Source organism: Momordica charantia (genome assembly GCF_013281855.1).
Source record: "Momordica charantia cultivar OHB3-1 chromosome 8 unlocalized genomic scaffold, Mcharantia_2.0 BLBB01000008.1, whole genome shotgun sequence".
NCBI lineage: Eukaryota > Viridiplantae > Streptophyta > Magnoliopsida > Cucurbitales > Cucurbitaceae > Momordica > Momordica charantia.
The window spans coordinates 24,940,891-24,959,760 of NW_028275166.1; the positions used below are offsets into that span (position 1 = coordinate 24,940,891).

Consider the following 18,870-nt stretch of genomic DNA (forward strand, 5'->3'; position numbering starts at 1 on the left):
GTTATATCTCTAAAATTTTAATTTTGTATCAATAAGTAGTCGATCTATTGAATATATCTATTAAATACAAAATCGAAGAGCTAGAATTTTATTAGATAAAAACTCTAATTTTATATCAAATAAATCTGTTAGATTAAAAAATGTCAGAACTATTAAATACAAAATTAAAAATTTAAAGATTAAATACAAGAATTATTAAAAACAAACTTGATTCTCGAAAAGAAAAAAAAACCTTGAAATTTAACCTTTTTTTTTAAACGGATTGTGATTTATTTATTTATTTTTAATTAAAGAAAGTATGAGAATTGGCTAAAAAAAGGCAGTTATAAAAAATACATGACGCTTTTTATGCGCCGCACCTCACAATTTCAGATCTGAAATTCAATTCTCTTCCATTTCGGGTTTCCCCCAAATTTCTTCTCTCATCTCGTTTCTTCGAGGGTTTATATTCAGTTTCTTTATTCCCCAGATCTCTTTCTGGGTTCTGTTGTTAGATCCCTCCATGGATTTTAGCTGTAAAATGGTATAAATGGCTTCTACTTGTTGGTCTACGATCACCCGGTGAGCCATTCTTTATTTCTCCCTTCCCCGCCCTTTTTCCTGATTCTGCAAAATGTTGGGGTAGGGCAGAGAGATTTTCCATGTTTATGTTTCTTGAATTTGGTGTTTTCATTCCGTGCGCTGTTGTTTGGTTTGATTCTGTTAATAGAAGTTAATAAAATAGAGAAATGAGCGTGCATTGATAGACAGAAATTAGGGAAGATAGAAATTTAGTGAAATGGAGCAATACTGCATTGTGCCTTCTTAGTTTCTGCGCTAATAATTTAGCCCTAATCTTATGCTTCTATTTAGTTCCTAGTATTTGTGCCTATTAAATAAATTTTGGTTATTTTGGCGTGTTGAGGCAAATAGCTAGATAGATAATGAGCGAGCCTGAACGACATTAAAGGACTAAATAGAAATATAATTCAAAATTTAAGAATACAATCAACAGCTTTCAAAGTTTAATGGCTGAATAGATATAATGCTCAATTATTTAACCTATATAAAAATCTGTGATATAAAAGGAGGGAAAAGAAGTGAGATTGCTCTCTTTTCTTGGTAACTGAGTTTATCACTAATTATTTTGGATTTACTTTTTCTATTAAAGGTTCACAAGAGGGTTAAGAAGATGAGAAGAAAGGAAGGCCCCTTCGATTCTGGATCCTGGTAGGATGAGTGCCCTGCCGAAATGGAAAGTGAAACCTCATTAGATGGGTGGTTTAAATCGTATGGCTACAAAAGAGAGAGAGTTGGTGATAGACCTTGAAGGTGGTGGTAGTAGTAGTGAAGAGGATTCGAACAATGAACCTGAATCAATATCAAAAGTACATTCTAGAAAAACCTTTGGCAGGCTTCGGAGTGGGTTTCTGTGCCCCGATGGATCTATAAGTCGAGGTTCTAGCTTTGCTTCCAGTAGTAATGCCACCAGGCTCAGTAAGCTTAGTGTTGATGAGAATGTGGAGTTGTTGATGGACAAGAGTTCAGAGGGAGAGAAGAGAAGAGAACTTGGGGCTCTTGTCGAGAAGAAGAAGAACCTGAAAGAGAAGATTAAAAAGAATGGAAAGATTCACAAGCCACCACGACCTCCGACGGGTCCATCGCTTGATGCTGCTGACAGGATTTTGGTTAGGGAGATCACAGAGTTGGCATCGAAAAAGCGTGCCACTGTTGAGCGAATAAAAGCTTTGAAAAAGATGAAAGCAGAGAAAACATCTTCATTCAACAGCAGCATACCTGCCTTATTTATCACATTGCTTTTCTTTGTAATTATCATCTTTCAAGGTATGGGGTAGTTAGAATTGTATATTTTTTTGGCCATCTTTTTGTTTCTTCAAGGAGAAGAAACAATCCATTGATAGTAAAATCCTTGTACATAAACAACCTAGGAGGAGATATCCTTCCACTTTCAAATATACTATAACTGCAAAGAAGCTCTCCAGTTGACATGGATAGAAAAGGAGAACAATAATTAAGCATCTAATGTCTGTCTGTCCATGTTGTATAAATCTTCTTTCAGGAATGAGTGCTAAAGGTAGTGCTATGGTGTCGGAGTCTCCTGTGCCTACTGTTGGTGGGAGCGCAAGCTTGATATCTAGTGTTCGGCATTCATCTCAATCTCCTCCCCAAAAAGTTAACAGACCTCAATCCCGCTTTCTCAAGTTGGTGTAGCACTGTAGCTCAATCTTTCCATGGTTTATTCCAGCAAACATTCTAGTTTTCTGTGTCATTAAACCTCAACCAATTTTTGTGATGCAGTTTTGCAGAAAAGACAACTTCTGATCGTTCTGCCGTAGGAGAAGCGAGATTGGTGGAAGATTTGAAGAACCACTGAAGTTCAGTGTTAAATAATCTGGTAAAACAACTGAAACTTTTCATACCTTATATAACTTGATTGTGAAGGCTTCAGACTGCTTTGGTGTCTGTATATATGCAAAGGCCTCAAAGCTTCCTATGATCTTTTGGTAGGCTTTTCTTGTACAGAGAGAGTTCACATTTTATTGAACCATATTATTTTTTTGTTCTGTTAAAGTCCAATTTGAAATTGGTATGCTCTCACCAGAAACCCAGAACGTTGAACTTACTCACATGGACTTCAAAAGAATTGATGGTGTATACAAGATTTATATAAATATATTGACATTTGGAGACACAATTTCAACTTCTTTCTTCAGTGAGACTAATACATATTTCATCTGATGACTTGTCTGTTCAAAGTACTGATTCCTATCAAAACTTAACCCAAACAAATAAAGTTCCGACCAATCTTACTTTTTGGGGCAACTTTTTGAAATGTAAGGCTGAAAAATGGAAGAGCCTATGCATTTGAAAAAATATGAACAAAATGGAGGGCAATGTTTTTTGAGTTGTAGAGTTTGTGAAAGTTTGGAGTCATGGATTGAACTTTTTTTTTTCTTTTGAGGTTCATAGATTGAATTTTGAGTAATTTCTTTGTGTTTTTCGATACTAAATGTTGTAGGGTCAGGTGGTTTTGTCTCGTGAGATTAGTCGAGGTGTGGGTAAGTTGGTTCGAACACTTCTCATTTATATATTGAGATATCCTAGACCTTTCTATTATTTTTCTTTGGAAATGATTTAACCAAGTACCCACATAAGTAACTAAGCTGAGGAGAAGTATTACTTTCTTCACTTATTTAAGTTTGGGTTTGAATGTGATAAAACTAAAACTTTAAAATTGAACTCAAATCATTCAACAAGTGTAGGTTTAAGAAGAACGAAAAATGTTCCTTTAAATTAATACAATTCTTGCTAACATGTAATGAGAAAAAAAAGAGAGAAGATTAAACCAAAACAATTCTATGAAATAACACACTATACTTGGAACATATTTCCCAAGAAATGAATATTTTGAAACTTATATTGCAACCCTTTCATACAATCAAGTCCAATGAAGCATCACAATTTCTATACTTTCATCGAACAGTGTGACTCTATATAATCACTCTCAAAAAGGAGAAAAAAAAAGGAAAATAAAAGAAAAAAAGACTCCATAGAATCTTTTATTTGCAATAAGAGAAAGAGAAGTTCATCAACTTCATCAACTTTTGGCCTCCAATTTTTTGTACACTGCATTGATTTCCACCTACAACAAAATGAAATCTTTTAAAATCTCAGTTTCGGAGAATTCAATCAGTGGAAAAACAGAGTTCCCAACCAACCTCATAGTACTTAAGCAACTTGTTTCTCTTCTTCTTCAAAGTTGCTGTCACCAGATCGTCTTCTACGTCGAATGGGTGCGATTCCAACACAACTCCTTTGATGTATTCGAAACGTTTCAACTGGTGCAAGCCATGGGGATCGAGTTCGAATGATCAGTACTTTTTTTATGAATCAAAACACAAACATGATCAAGTGAAAGAGAGAGATATCTGTGGTTTTGTAGTACTTATTCGAGGGTCGGATTGGATTACATTTTTCCGTGTTTTTGGCAGATATTTACCTTGTTCCTTTCTGCTGTGGAAGTGAGCTCAGAGAGAACATAATGCCTGACCTGATCAAGAGAACAAAGCTCAGAGAAAGAACACAAAAAACCATTTGACTTTGCCCATCTCTTGGTGTTTTCCTCATGTAGCACCACCACTGCAACCAGCATTGATTTGAAGCTGTTCCCATAGATCCAAATCTTTGGAAAAAAAGAGAATTCAAAGGAAACTCCAATCACCAAAACTATGAAGTTGGTTTCAGAAAGAAACTCAGAGGAATACAATATGAAACTTACATCTTCGACGATAGGGGTAATGGAATAAACGTTTTCTAAGTATTCGAGTGCTATGTATTCTCCTTGGGACAGTTTTATGAGGTTTTTCTTCCTGTCAATGATCTTCAAAACCCCATTAGGAAGCATTTCTCCTATGTCTCCTAAAGAGGTATCAAAAGAAGGGAAGAAATAAGTAAAATATGACGAATTATCATCCGAACAGAAATGAGAGATCAAGGAAGTGAAATGAACTAGAACCACCTGTGTGAAACCAGCCATCCTTTATGGACTCTTTAGTTAGTTCAGGATTTTTGTAGTATTCATTAAAAACAGTCTTTCCTCTTACACATATTTCACCACATGGAGGATCCCCGAGCGGATTGTATCCCATCTCTGGAACCTCTTCGAGGCAAAGCTCGTTGTATAGAGTAACAGCACCAACCGTACCGAGCATACACATTTCATCAGGAAACCCAATAGTTGTTGGTCCACAAGTTTCAGTCAATCCTAAAAGTACCATATCATGGAACATGGAGTATCTTAAAGGAAGGAATTTCCTAAAAGCTATCAGAAGATTTGTAGTTTGCAGGTAAGAGTTCTTTACCATATCCTTGGACAAAAAAGGCACAACATGTGACCCTCAAAAACTCTTCCACTTCTGCGCTCAAGGCTGCGCCCCCGGATATTATTAGTCGAATGCGACCACCTAATCTAGCTTTCACCTGAATGAATACAAGTTCCGAATGATAAAGTAGGTTGATACGAGAGTATGTAATCTACTAATTAGGAGAGTAGGATTCAACCTTCCTGAATGCTAAGAAATCTGCCAAAGGGGATGCATATTTCTGTTTATATCCGCTATTCAACCACGAAAGTTTGCTGCAAGTTCGGCATACGCGTCGTCTTTGAGCTTATAAGTGTCATATAGAATTGAAGTAACCACAAGATCAAAGGATAAAATATTGACTTACTATTTGTACAGCAAATCGAAAGCCTTTCTTCTTACTGGATTGAGTTCTTGTACAGCTTGTTTGATTCCTGAAATACAGGTCAGTCTTGCCATGTTAACAAGGTTATGGATTAATTAGTTAAACAGTAATGGAAATGGAATTACAGATAATGAGCAACGTTTTCGTGCCTTCGTGGATCCTTTCGAAGACTCGAGGTACACCTACTAAAACTGTCGGCTTTAACTCCATTAGATCCTCTTTTATTTCATTAAGATCCTTCATAAAAAAAGAATGAGGAATGAAAATGGAACTGTTTTGATGTCTGTTAAGCCATTCACTTATCAGAGAACATTTGTAAACCAAAGTTCTGAACAATGCAATACCCCATGGTAGTAGCCAACGGATGCACCCTTCCGAAAGAAATACTCCTCGACCGCACGGTCGAGGATATGAGCTAGAGGCAGGAAAGATAGATACACATCATCCTCTGTCATCTGTTCACGAAAATTTACATGTCAACAAAAGGAAAGCCTTGAAAGTAAAGAAAATGCTAGCTAGAAACTATCCGGGGTCGATAAAAGCGACTTGTCTACCTTGTCATCAAACTGCTCCAAGAACACATCAACTCCTCTGATAAATGTTGTGATGGTTTCATGTGTTAACACAACGCCTTTCGGAGTTCCACTGGTGCCACTTGTGTACATAATTGTGCAAATGCTGAGGGGTTGCGGAGGAACGATTTCGAATGGATTCTCTTTTCCCTGATTTAAAACAGATTTATGTGTCAATTATGACATATAAAGGAGGAAGATAAAGGAGCCATCTAGATTTAAAACGGACCGAATGAAGGAACTCGTCCCATGAGTATGGTTTTATCCCAATCTCTACTGCTGAAGTCTTCTCTTCCTTCTTCAGTGAAGTAAAGCAGACAACAACTGCATAAGGAACCGAGCTCGTTAAATTGGTTTCGATGGTTCTGCGAAAACCGTATTTATCTCATCATTCTCACCTTTCAGCCTCTTAGGATACGTGCTTTCAGGATTCAATAGCTGCAAAGAAAGCATATAATTTTAACCATATCTAGCAAGTGCCTCTTTTATTGGTCTAAATTGGGGTATGAAAGCATATTGTTAACTAGAAGGAAGTTCTTACTTCTTTCACTTTCTTATCTTGGACGAAAACGATATCGATCTCTGCGTGATCTATAATGAAATTAACAGCGCCATGTCCTGCAATTCATTTAGGGTCTTCTCTATTGGTTTAAGAATCAACAGAAAGTTCAACTTGAAGTTGTTACTTACAAAGAACTCGAGATTATTCAACATCAAAACAGAAGCAATCTAATGGATTATGAAGTAGAAACTAGTCAAACTGTGACTCTTAAACCATAAGAAAATGCATCAAATCAAAAGCATGAGAGGTGCCACAATGAGAAGAGCTCGGGATGCTTGAAGATACCATCAATGGTTATGAGTTCTAACTCCTGGGTTGAAAACTTAATAACTAAGACCCTAATGTCTCAAAGCTAGTCTTGAGGTTGGCAAAATATCGAGACGAATTAGTGTGGGTGAGCCATGAGCATAATGCAAGGAGTGAGGTCCCAATACCGACACCGACACCTTAGTTACAAAACAACCTTTATGGAAAGTGCAATAAGAAAAAAGGAGTACTTTACCAAGGGTATCATAGAGTGGCACACAAATCAAACTGTGAGCATTGCAAGCCTACACAAAACAATTAGAACATCTGTTATCTGATATCACAAACACTAAAACAGCCGCAGAAATGCTTTTAAAGCTAATAAAACATTCAGCACAAGATTGAAGAATATGTTATCTGAACCTCCATTGCAATTATCCATTGAGGACAATTTGCTCCGTAAATTCCGATTCGCGAGCCCTGTTGTGCAAAATTGTCCTATCTTTAGTTTCTCAGCTCTTACAATATGCTCCCATGTCATATCGAAAAATCACGAAAATGCAGTAGTATATATGCTTACCGGTTTGGCACCAACCGCTCGTAGTGCAGAACCAATGTTAAGAACATCACCATAAACTTCTTTGTAAGTTTTCCATACATAAGGCCCTGGCTAAACACCGAAAAAACCACAAAAAGAATCATTATAAAAACGATCAATCAATTTGAGTTCATAAACATTTCGACGATGAGAATTCACCTTCCCTTCCACAAATTTTCGCCATCCGAGCATTCGCTTTGCAGCATGCTTTTTGGCTGAAACACTGCAAACAATCCAAGGAAACAATTCCTCTGTTTCATTTTCTCAAACATGTCCAAAAAGACATTCTAACAGACATGTTTCCAGACATCAAACCATTCATTTCATATTATCATTTGAACACAAAATGAGACAAAATATGAATATAACCTGAAAAGGTCCCAAGATGTGCTCAAATCATCATATGGAGGAGGAAATTCATCTTTGGAAAGAAAGTTTCGATACACCGGTCCGATGGACGGTTTCCCGTCTTTCCCTTCCCTTCCTTCCTCAACCTTGACCGAAAAACTCTTCATTCTTAGCTGCTGGAAAACCTGTTGCATTGAACATTAATTGGACTCAAAGAAATCTCTCTATCTCAAAGCTATATAGGACTTGAGAAGTACAAAAAGTCAAAAATGACCCACCATTGACTCCCAATTTTCACTGACAATTTCAATGGGAAGAAAAAGGAAAAATATTTCTCAGCAAAATTTATTATTTGGGTAACGTTCTAATTTAACCTGGATAGAGTTATTATTCAGCTACCATCTTGCAGCCATTAAATGAGAGGCCAACCACCAAGGAAATTGGCCAATGCTTCCAATGGAAGACTGAGAAAATGAAAAAAGTCCAAACTTTTAGGGAGTTTTGAAAGAAAAACAGAAGCCAGAAGTACATTAGGGTCAATGGGTAGATCTAAAAAATTTCAGATTTTGAAGTGAAGTGAAAACAGAGTCAGTAGGGCTTCACCTGTGAACTTGAAGGAAGAAACAGACAGCAAAAAGCATAAAAAGAAGTGGTTTTTCCATGATCTACTGAAAATGGAGCTGACATACTGTACATTCTTAACTTTTTTTTTAATTTTTTTTTATGTGTACAATCTTTTAGTTTTGAAAATTTAGGGGAAAGTAGAAAGAAAACTTTAAAGTTTTTAGCTTTTTTATATAATTTTCTTAATCTAAGACCCTGTTTACTCCACTATGGTAGAAGGATCAAAATCCCTCCTCTAAAGAGAGATAGAAAACTTAAAAAATTTGAACCTTTTCTTTAATACAATTTTCTTGATCCAAGACGCACTTTAAACTCCTCTTTGCTTCCTTGCGATGCTCCTTTATGTCAAACAACTATAACTCCGTTCTCAAATTACGCAAAACAAGAGAAGATGGGGAGGGGGTTGGGAGGGTACTCCGAGTAGTAGGTACCTCGTAAAATCTCGACATAAAGTGGAGAGCGGAGAAGAGGAGAATCAGGCAATGGAAGGGTGGTGGTGGTGAAGTGAAGTGAATTGAATTGAATATAATGGAAAAAGAGAGGACAGAGATGTTAATGAGTTAGTTGAAATGGGATTCATTATGAGAGGAGGGAGGGGAGATTTCTTTCATAGCATCGTCCAAAACATTTATGTGAAAAATATTGATATTGATATTTCATTATATGATTTCCTAGGTACATTATATGTTTTAGTGTTATATATTTTTACTTTTATCCTTTTAGATGGGACTGGTTGAAGCGTAGGACAGATATCTGTTACCATTCTAAGGTCTATAATTTGATGTTCCACCCGTACAATTATTGAATTAAAAAAAATAAATTCAAAACTGTTTGTTATGGTGGCTCTTTTATGAGGTTAGTTTTATTATCATTATAATGGAGTTTTGGCTATTGACTATGATAAATTATTAAGCTTGGCTAGGGAAGCTAAATCCTATTTTGGACCTAAACTCTAAGGTTATTTTATGCTTTAGTCTATGAACTAAAAAAAAATCTTTCCGTTCATGAATTTAAGTTAGTAGATATTAGATGACAAAATAATAAGGTTTATAGGTTGAAATAGACATTTAGAAAGTTCGCAGACCAATGTTTTTTTATAGTTCAGAGACTAAAATGAGAAGAAACGATTAAAAAGATAATATTTACAGAGAATTAAGAACCGATAATATATTTGCTTATTTACGTGAGTACCCACTAATAATCACTGTAATATCGAATATTTTTTCTTGACAACTTAATTATAGTTTAAAGATTAAGATATTGACGAGTTCCTTTGGATTGAAAGTTTGAATTCTCTCCCAATTTAACGTTATCGTATAAAGATCACTCACTTTTTAAGTGGGATGTTAAATGCTTCCCAGGGGTGTCTTTCTTACAACTTTTCACATAATTTTGATAATTTTTTTAAGTAATAATTTTGATAATCTATAGATTGAAATATGACTTTAAACCAAAATTATGGATCACGAATGCCTATGAGGAGAAATTATTTGGCATGGCAAATAGTGACCGCTACATTTAATAATTTCTACGAGGGAAAGAGAGAAAGAAAGGGAGAAAAGACCAACAAAGATAGTTATGAGATAAAGATATCTACTCTAATGTTCTCGTTTCTTGTTTCTGTTTTTTTTTTTTAAAATTGGTCTCCAACACTAATATGGATTCAAGAATAATAAAATAATATTTTTATCTATAATTTAAAACAAATTGAAGACGAGAACAAGATAAAAGAGACTTGTTTAAGTTGTTTTCAAAATTTTTATATAGTTTTTAAAAATAATTTTTTAGAAAATAAAAAATAAAAAATATACATAGTTGTCAACGAAAACCAACGGGTTCTATAGTTTAAATCTTTGCACCCACATTAAATGGTTGTGTTTCTTTTCTTTACCAACCTTAGGATTTAACGACAAGTGTTGTGGAAATGAGAACAATATTTTATTATTGGAAAATGAAATTATTCCCTCTATCAAAATTTTTGTGATTGATTTGATTGGAACTTGCACAAATTAAATAAAAAATCTTCAAAATATAATATCTTTATCAATATTGAATTTTGAAACCTTGGGTCAACGGTTAAACAAGACCGCCGTGGGGAGGGGTGGGTCGTCATTACTCATTGATGGGGTTTATTCCATTAAAAAAAAAATGGTTTAAATACTTGAAAATAATAATTTCTCTTAAAAATTTTTCTTTTTATTTATAAAGTTAAAGGAACAATATATGAAAAACGAGAGAGGTAAGAAAATCCCGTAGAAAATAAAAGAACCGTCACTTGTGAATTGTACGCTCGTAAACCAATTACATTTAACAAGTCGCTCTGCCTGCCAGTAAATTATGTTACATGGACTTAAACTTAAGAACTTCTAGCATGATTGACATTAAGTTACTATTTAAGCTAAATCTTAATTTTTTTTAATAAGTATAACATATGGGGTGGGAGATCGAACTCACAACCTCTTGGTTAGACATATATACTAATTATCACCGAGCTATGTTCATTTTAGCTTAAGCTAAATCTTAGTTGATGGATTATGATGTGTTTAATTTTTTTTGGTACATATTTAAATAGCTGCAAGGAAATGGAGAATTTTCAAATATTTCAAAGTGGGTAAATAGGTTAAATTTAGTTGTTGCATGTGTTATTTTTTTTATTAATTTGATTTTTTGTTAAATTTTATAGCTCATGAGTCATAATTAAGACTGCCAAATATGATAGATAAATAATAGTGATATATGAATTATTGAAGAGGTTTGGTTGTTTGGAGAGCTCATCTAACTTTTGGATTTTTTTTTTTTTTTTTTCCTTATTGACCTTTGAGTTGGTGGAATATTGATTTTATGGGGCCTCTCATGCTTCCCTTTTCTAGTTATCTCTTGAGAGGACTTACATTCTTTGCACCCAACATTCCTCTTTTTCTTCAAAATTTTGTTCCAATTCAAACCACATAAAACTTTTTGTGGCCTATCTAATTACTAGAATGCTGACAACATTTTGTTTTAGGTAAATGAGTGCTTGCTTGGTTGATTTTGACAAATTTACCACCAAATGGTTTGAGTTTCCCCCCCTTTTTTCACTTGAAGCTTACGTTTTCATCACCGAGTAGATTTGTCTCTTTTCGAATATTTATTGTCCTAGGTGAATCAACAACTTCATCACTTGCAAAAAAGATTATATCTTTTTGATTTATTATACTTTTTTTTTTTTGTAATATAGAAGACTACAGTTTCTCCTTCATTTATGGATTTAGTAGATGGTACAATAGTTGGGGTGAATTGGTTCTAAACCTGGACTACTTGTGACATTTATCATCTAATTACTTTTACTATTTTTTCAATTAGGATTAGTCATTAGCACGTCTAACCATATATAGAGGTTAAGGAAAGTGATGAGGATACGTATATTCTACCAGGCTCGTATGAGAGCTTTCATGAATAGTGAAAATTACTTGACTCAAAACATAAATGGTGTAGTTAAAATGCATTAGTTATATATATATATATATTTTTATCATGTGTGCATGATCATATCATGAATGGACAAGACACCCTATCTTAAATACATGATAATGAAATAATGAAAGTTACATCATAATTGTGCAAGTAGTAGAATAAATCATAATGTACAAATTCAGGCAACACGGTATGTTGAAGCAAATTTTGGCGGGCCAATCAAACCGGGGGTATGAAGTTGACCGACGGGTTATGAATAGGGGAAGGACGTGATCTCTTGTTGTTTGGAAAATCGAGGGTGTCGATGATCTACACGAGACCTTGGCTCAGGAAGTTGAGGCAAAGGCGACCTGTACAAAAAGATGGCGGTTGGATATTGACGCGGTACCAGCCTGCCACACTTTGATGTTTAAGTCAGTATTTGAGTTTAAGAGAAAAGAAGTAAAGAGTGGAGAAGAAATGACGTACCTTGAAAGATCAGGAACCCTTTCTCTTTATAGGAGATGGGTAAGGCAAAGTTGACCTGCTGACGCTAACCTATTAGTCGAGCTATAATCGACCTATAACGGTAGCTGAGGTGAGGCATACCTATAAGCCGAACCTATAGTCGACCTATAATGGTGGCTAAAGTAAGACCAACCTATAAACTGTCGAATATGGGACGGAAGTGGTTGCACACCTATAAGTCGCCCAATATGGCGTGGAAGTGTCTACACATCTGCTCTATTTATACCCTATATCCAACGAACAATAGCTATGACTCCCACCTATATAGTACAACTTTAATGTATTCTTTGAGTGCATCTTGCAATATATTACTTTTAGCACATCCTTTAACGAGAGAGACTCACCCCTTGTTTCAGTCAGAATGAGTCCTCGAGATCCCGGGACATTGTCTCCTACCAACAATAATGGACTATCAAGGATCGCATCCCGCTCATATTTTACATTATAGCCTACAACTAATTCAGCTTCGCTTTTGGGAGATAAAATAGAGCTCGATTAGTTTCTGCTGGACGAGAAATAAAGAACATAACCAATACAAGGAACAAGGGAATACCATACCGTATCTACTTTTGCGCTATGACAATCTCACTCGAATTATAGGGACCTACACATATTAGTACAGGAAACCGGGGTCCCTAGCCAGAACCAGACATGCAAGTTTCCCTATGTGAAAGATGACTTTATGAGGAGAGATCTTATAGTTTAGCTCTTTTGGTAAATTTAGATTAAACTTTCTTTTTAATTATAAAATTATTTTGGGTCTATATTATATTCACCCTGCCATCATGAGAGATATCTTGATTATGTACTATAGGATCCGAATAAAAAGAAGAAGTTTAAAGTTGACCATAGAGTAGACAAGAAAAGATGAAATGACATATAACATAAAAGGATTATTTTCATGACAAGAGTTTGGCCAGAAGGGAAAGAATCTTAGACTATTTTGACAATATTCCTTATTTTACCCTAAGGAAGAGGGAGAGAGGGAGAGGGAAGGTCGATTTAATTCGAATCTTAGACTTATCTCTAAACTTCATCAACTTGCGACGAAATAATTAAAAGTTTCAATTTTGCCATTTGCTTTCATCAATGATATCCTTAACCTAATCTTTAATTTGCCCGGCCTTCGTTATATGTGGCCAAGTTAATTATCTCTTCATTTACAAAACTTGTGAGGGAATGAATGAGATAATTAAATTTTAGTGGGTAGTAATTCAAACGTGAGGAGGAATAGTATATGCACACACGTACATGAAATGAAAACAAAGCTTAAAATACCTATAAAACGTGAAACATATCTCTATCATAATTTTTTTTTAAATTGTAGCGAGCAAACTAGAATTCTAGGACTCCAATTGAACAATAGCAAATTGTGTGTGTTGATGCAGAAATTTTGCCTCTTGGGATTTCGTCAAATTCGTACCAATCTATCGCTGTTGCTCTTGCCACACAGGCTCCGATGCTTAAGTCAGAGTCGAAGTAGCTGAGTTTGAAGTGTAGAGAATTGTTAGCATACATTTAGGTTTGACTTACTTCTCTATAGGAGTTGAATCTATATCTTCTCTTTTGAATATAGGATATTTTCTCCTTGAATCTATCTTTCGTTTTGAATTCCTTAAATAAAGGGAATTTGAATGGTAAAAAATTAGGATTTTCTCATCCATAACAGTGTCAGAACAACTTTGATATATAAATAATAGTAGAGGTTAGTAAGTAGAAGTTGGAACACACCCAATAGTTATTAAAATACTCATTCATAGATGTCACAAAATTAATTAAATAGGATATATATATATATATATATATATATAATTTTATTTAGAACAAATTAAAAATATATACGTGTCACCTTATTAGACTAGGATTTAACGAAGTACAAATATTATATTTATGGATAGATTTCAATTTTGAAAACAGTTATTAAATTTTCATTCTAATTAATGAAAACCTACTCAAATGTAAAGCGATATTTTGAAATTGCATTCATTTTAGACCACAAAAGGAAAGAAAGGGAAACATGAAAGCTGTGACTTTCGGAGCTAAACAGCGATTATGCTTTAAAAAAACATTTATTTTATTAAAACACGTGGAGTCGAAATTCAAATTCACGACATTATCAACCAGTTCTATGACAAAATAATAATAAAATAAAATTTAGGAAAAGAAAGGTCAATTTCAATTTAAGAATGACAACTAATTTCCAAACTAATTGATCTGGAATAGTAAGTGGAGTCTCAATTAATCAAAGTTATCAAAATCACATGTTGTGAACTTTCCAACTACATGCTACGTGTCTGTATATATTTTAGAATAAATATTGCTCAAATTATAATTTAGCAAAAAACTTTCATAATCAACATGAGCATAGTTCAAACTGGTTAAGATACATATACGCACCAAAAGATTATAAATTCGAATCCTTACTCTCACGTGTTGTTGTACTAAAAAAATTGAATATATTTTAATAGTTGAATTTATCTTTAGTCTACGTTGATAACATTATTATTATTTAAATATTGAGTTGTAGCATGACACAAAGAGTAGGTAATTTGAATAAAATAAAAAGACAAATGAATATATAACTAGATTCCGTTTGATAATTATTTTGTTTTTAGTTTTATATTTTTGAAATTATACTTGTGTCACAATTTTTTTAGCATGTTTTCACTTTTCTTAAAAATACAGGTGAATTTTTAGTCAAATTTTTTTAAAAAAAAGTTTTTGAAGTATCTTTATTTAGTTTTCAAGAAATCTGGCTTAGATTTAAAAAACATGAATAAAAAAGTAGTGTTAACACGTTTAATTTGAAAAAACGTAAAACAACAAACAAAATATTCATGAAACAAAACTTAAAAAATTTGATGATGGACCAAATGAGTCTTACTTTTAAAAATTCTCTCAGATTTCCAAGCCCTTTCCTCTTGACAAAATGAGAGGCAAATGAGAGGTAATTGTTTTTTCTCTCTTTAAAAAATTTACCGCTTACTATTGACAGTTTTTCACGGCTTTTTTTTTGTTTCCAATTTTGTTAAAAAAACCTAAATATTTTACAATTATTTATTATATTCTTTTGTATGTTATTTTTTTTAGAAACATTGTCAAATTATATAGAAATTTTGTTATTTTCTATTTTATTTTTAATTTGTTACAAAATATAAATAAAAATATAATTTTATCATTATTGAATTCATGGACCATGTTGGAGACATGTCATTCTATTTTTTATGGTTAAGAAAAACAGAAAAAAAAAAATAACAGGCCTTCGCTATCATTAACATAAATGTTTTTAATACTCGAAACGATGATGATTGCATAAATGAATCAACCACTTACCAAATGGACCACCCAAATTGCCTTCTCTCAGTTCACCATCAAAGGAGAGAAAGTGAACCTTCGGATTGAAGTCTTGTCATTGAAACTCACCAATCTTGTCAAGTTTAGCATAAACTCTCTCAACTTTCTATCTCCACCCCATTTTCTTTTTGTCTTATTCTTTAAGAGAAACATCGGAAAATGTGGCCAAAGAGAGTATTTTTTTTTTACTTAAGCAAAAAAGGTAAAAAAATCCTACTAGGATGATCATGTTCTGGCTGACCCATCTTTTATCAATCGTGGTTAAAATTTTGGGAGGTAATATTTTCTATTTTCCAAAAAGATTGAAGAGTTGTCAAGTCTTTAGTAGCGTTAAAACCAATTTTAAATGTTGATGTCAATGAAAATGTCAATGCCTTAACTTTATCAAAATGTCAATGGAAATATGTAATGTCCTAGGTCGAGGGCATGTGCAACCATCTTTATCTGAGTTACTTTAGAAGAGTGAAGACCATCGTTATAAACCAACATGAGTTTTTTAGCATGCTTTGTCCTCACCTACATGTTTTCCAAAAAATCCCTTACGAGGTCAACCAACACAAGATTGCTACAAGTCAAACCTGCTTAATTTTGAAGTTTTTATAATTGAGTCACTGAAAAGAACGATCCATCTTGTTAGTATAGGTAGTAATTATCGCTCTTTTAAGCCTTTATTAACCATACTTCTATGATCTCATAATTTCTTTCATTCGGATGTGGTACTAATTCATCCATATACCCCTATCTCTATTCGGGCGTCACAAAGTATCGATAAAATACGGCGGTTGACGAATAGTTTTGAAAAGATTATAAAAATAAACAAATAAACACATTTTACCAAATATTATCAATATTTAATATTAAGTTCATATTAGTGATATTTTGTTTACCTATAAACATATATATTTATATTTCGTTGGTTCACTCTTCGTATCGAAACTATGAACATATAGAAATGTCAACATATCCCGTCTCTTACATACAGTAAACATCGGTACATGTTAAGTAGTCTCGAGGCCTTAATTTCAGACCCATCTTTCAACAGCAACCATACCATGCCCATATTTCACAAGAGCCAAGATCTGAATCGCAGGATTTGAAAACTCAACAGCAACAGAATCACAGACACAACAAAAAGTTCAAGAAAAGTACAAGAAAAAGTTAAGGCTGTTAAATATATATATATATATATATAATATTTATACTTTCATTTATTTTTCTATATGATGTTTAGCCAACGCTCCCCACCAGAGAGATGAGCATTCAGCTGAGTGGGCTCATAAAAGTTAGGCAATAAATGAAGCAAGCTTGCATTTAGCAGCCCTCTCATTTAAGTCGCCCACTGGCTGCAGCAAACAAAAAGTGAGCCAAAAAACAGAAAGGGAAATGAAAGACAACTAAGAATGGGTGTATTTTTGTATGAAAATTAAATAATGTGGCCTCTTAAACTGCAAAAAATTGTACTGCCAATTGGGTAGGGGAGTTATTAAAAGCACGTTCGGTTGGTGATTAGAAGACGGATCTAAAAACAAGGGAGGTTCGGTGAGAAGCATGATTGTATTATTTGTTTTCACGGTTTTTAATATGTGTTTCGGTAGAAGATTTGAAAGTTGAATCTTAATTTAAAAATTTGTTCAATATTTGGTAACTAATAATTACCAAGTAAATATTTAGTTTAATCTATTCTAATATTGATTAATTTATTAACAGTTTAGTTATAAATTTTGTATAATTATTATTTTATAATATTGTATAATTTACAATATGCTATATTTTACTTGTTTTAATTTTATAGATTTATGACATGAAATAATTTATCAAAGTTTTTATCTTTATTTTTTATTTAATGTAATTGTGTAATTTAAAGTTTCAAATTCAAAATATGAAAATACTGAAATTTCACAATTTTTAATATTTGGATTAGAATCTGAAAATAATTTTAAAAGAGTAAATATGTCAAACCATGCCGAACACATATTTACCAAATTTGTTTGATTAAATGAATCTAAAAATAAGAAATACAATCTGGATTAAATAAAATCTGAATTTTGGTGGCACGAGAAACAGAAGATGAAGATGAATGAGGAAGAGGTGGAAGGTGGGACTAAATACTAAAAAAGTACTGATTTTTATAGTTTTCTCTCCAGATAAAACCCACTTGCAGATAGGCCATGGATTTGAGTTTTTTTTTTAGAAAATTGTGCAAGTGAATGAATTTGCCATTATGGATTTTCTTTCTCTCTACTATTTTGGTTGGTTTGGCCATTTATTAGCCACCATCATGGTCAAAGAGTAGAACCGAACATAATTCAATTGGTTAAATTATTGAAGTTAGTGCAAACATACTCCTACATTGACCAAAGAAGTGAGTGATCCAAAACAGTTATATAGATGAGAACAATCATTTGAGAATCAGTGAAATCATTATCTACAGTACCGGAGTCAGGTTATAAACTTCAATCACGTCAGAGAAGGAGAAGGAGAGAGAAATCCAGTAGAACATCGATTTGGACTAAAATGAATTTGTGAGTAATAAAAGAGAAAGCCAGAACCATTCATTTTTTTTTCTCTCACTCCTGTGCTTGGTTTTAGTTCATATAATAAGATTTTTAAACAAAATAAGTGGAAAAGGTAATAATTACCTCTTAGATGAGTTTTTTCTATTTTTTATTTTTGGAAAATTTTGGGGCTAATTATGGACGTTCTCGTAAATAGAAATAACTATTTTTATGGGTGTTATTGAATATTTTGGCTGTATTGGATGCTTTTAAGCTAGGGTTTTATTGCAATTTATTAGTTGGTACAAAATTTATCAACTTGGAGATGATAATGCTGTGCCTGTAATGTTGAAATGAACTACTTAAAAGGGTACTAAATTATTTCGTGACAAAATATGAATTTGAGGTACCATTATGTAAGAGGTTAAAGCATCATTATTGAATCCGCATATTTACTACAATAATGGATTCGCAATCAAATCGAATTAATGAACAATAGTATATTGGTAGTTTGGTAACGTTCATGTTTTTTTGTTTTTTTTTTCTAATTTTATAAGTAATTTAAGTATTTCACAATTTATGGTTTCTCATTTATTTAAGCTAATTTTCGAAATTATAAAAATTTTGGAAACAACAAAACAACAAATAAGACAAAAAAAACTCTCGTTTTCTTTTTGTTCCAACACAAATAAAGATCTTATCTCCACGAGTATTGAGAGCCATGCAATTCTATTTTTCTTTTTTTGAGAAAACAAAAACAAAGAACGAGAACGTTACCAAATAGACTCAAACCCGCTACACAAACCTATCCATTGACTCCCCCACCATTTAATTGAATTAATGAACTACAGCACGAACTCAAGT

The 18,870-nt window shown here is 33.3% G+C and overlaps 2 protein-coding genes across 6 annotated transcripts; one reads left to right on the top strand and one right to left on the bottom strand.

Moving 5' to 3' along the window:
• The first annotated feature begins 342 nt into the window (after nt 1-342).
• Nucleotides 343-2,695, top strand: LOC111023856 (uncharacterized). Its single transcript, XM_022301338.2, has 4 exons — nt 343-561; nt 1,151-1,824; nt 2,060-2,201; nt 2,299-2,695. Exons 2-4 carry the CDS (start codon nt 1,254-1,256, stop codon nt 2,372-2,374), a joined length of 789 nt encoding a protein of 262 aa, XP_022157030.1. The 5' UTR covers nt 343-561; nt 1,151-1,253; the 3' UTR covers nt 2,375-2,695.
• A 693-nt stretch (nt 2,696-3,388) lies between these two features.
• LOC111023830 (long chain acyl-CoA synthetase 1) lies at nt 3,389-8,948 on the bottom strand. 5 transcript variants are annotated; one of them, XM_022301306.2, is made up of 20 exons: nt 8,629-8,948; nt 7,595-7,758; nt 7,385-7,448; nt 7,208-7,297; nt 7,051-7,107; nt 6,884-6,932; nt 6,361-6,437; nt 6,218-6,257; nt 6,049-6,143; nt 5,802-5,969; nt 5,592-5,702; nt 5,397-5,484; nt 5,230-5,296; nt 5,062-5,137; nt 4,863-4,980; nt 4,520-4,765; nt 4,280-4,419; nt 4,001-4,183; nt 3,720-3,839; nt 3,389-3,643 (listed from the first exon to the last, which is right to left on the bottom strand). In XM_022301306.2, the coding sequence occupies exons 1-20, from the start codon at nt 8,644-8,646 to the stop codon at nt 3,599-3,601; spliced, it is 2,016 nt and encodes a 671-aa protein (XP_022156998.1). In that variant the 5' UTR covers nt 8,647-8,948; the 3' UTR covers nt 3,389-3,598. The 5 variants fall into 5 exon arrangements, with proteins under 5 accessions (XP_022156998.1, XP_022156999.1, XP_087983729.1 ...); XM_022301307.2 differs by lacking the exon at nt 8,629-8,948 and adding an exon at nt 8,467-8,614; XM_088127603.1 differs by lacking the exon at nt 8,629-8,948 and adding an exon at nt 8,177-8,199.
• Nucleotides 8,949-18,870: the final 9,922 nt, after the last annotated feature.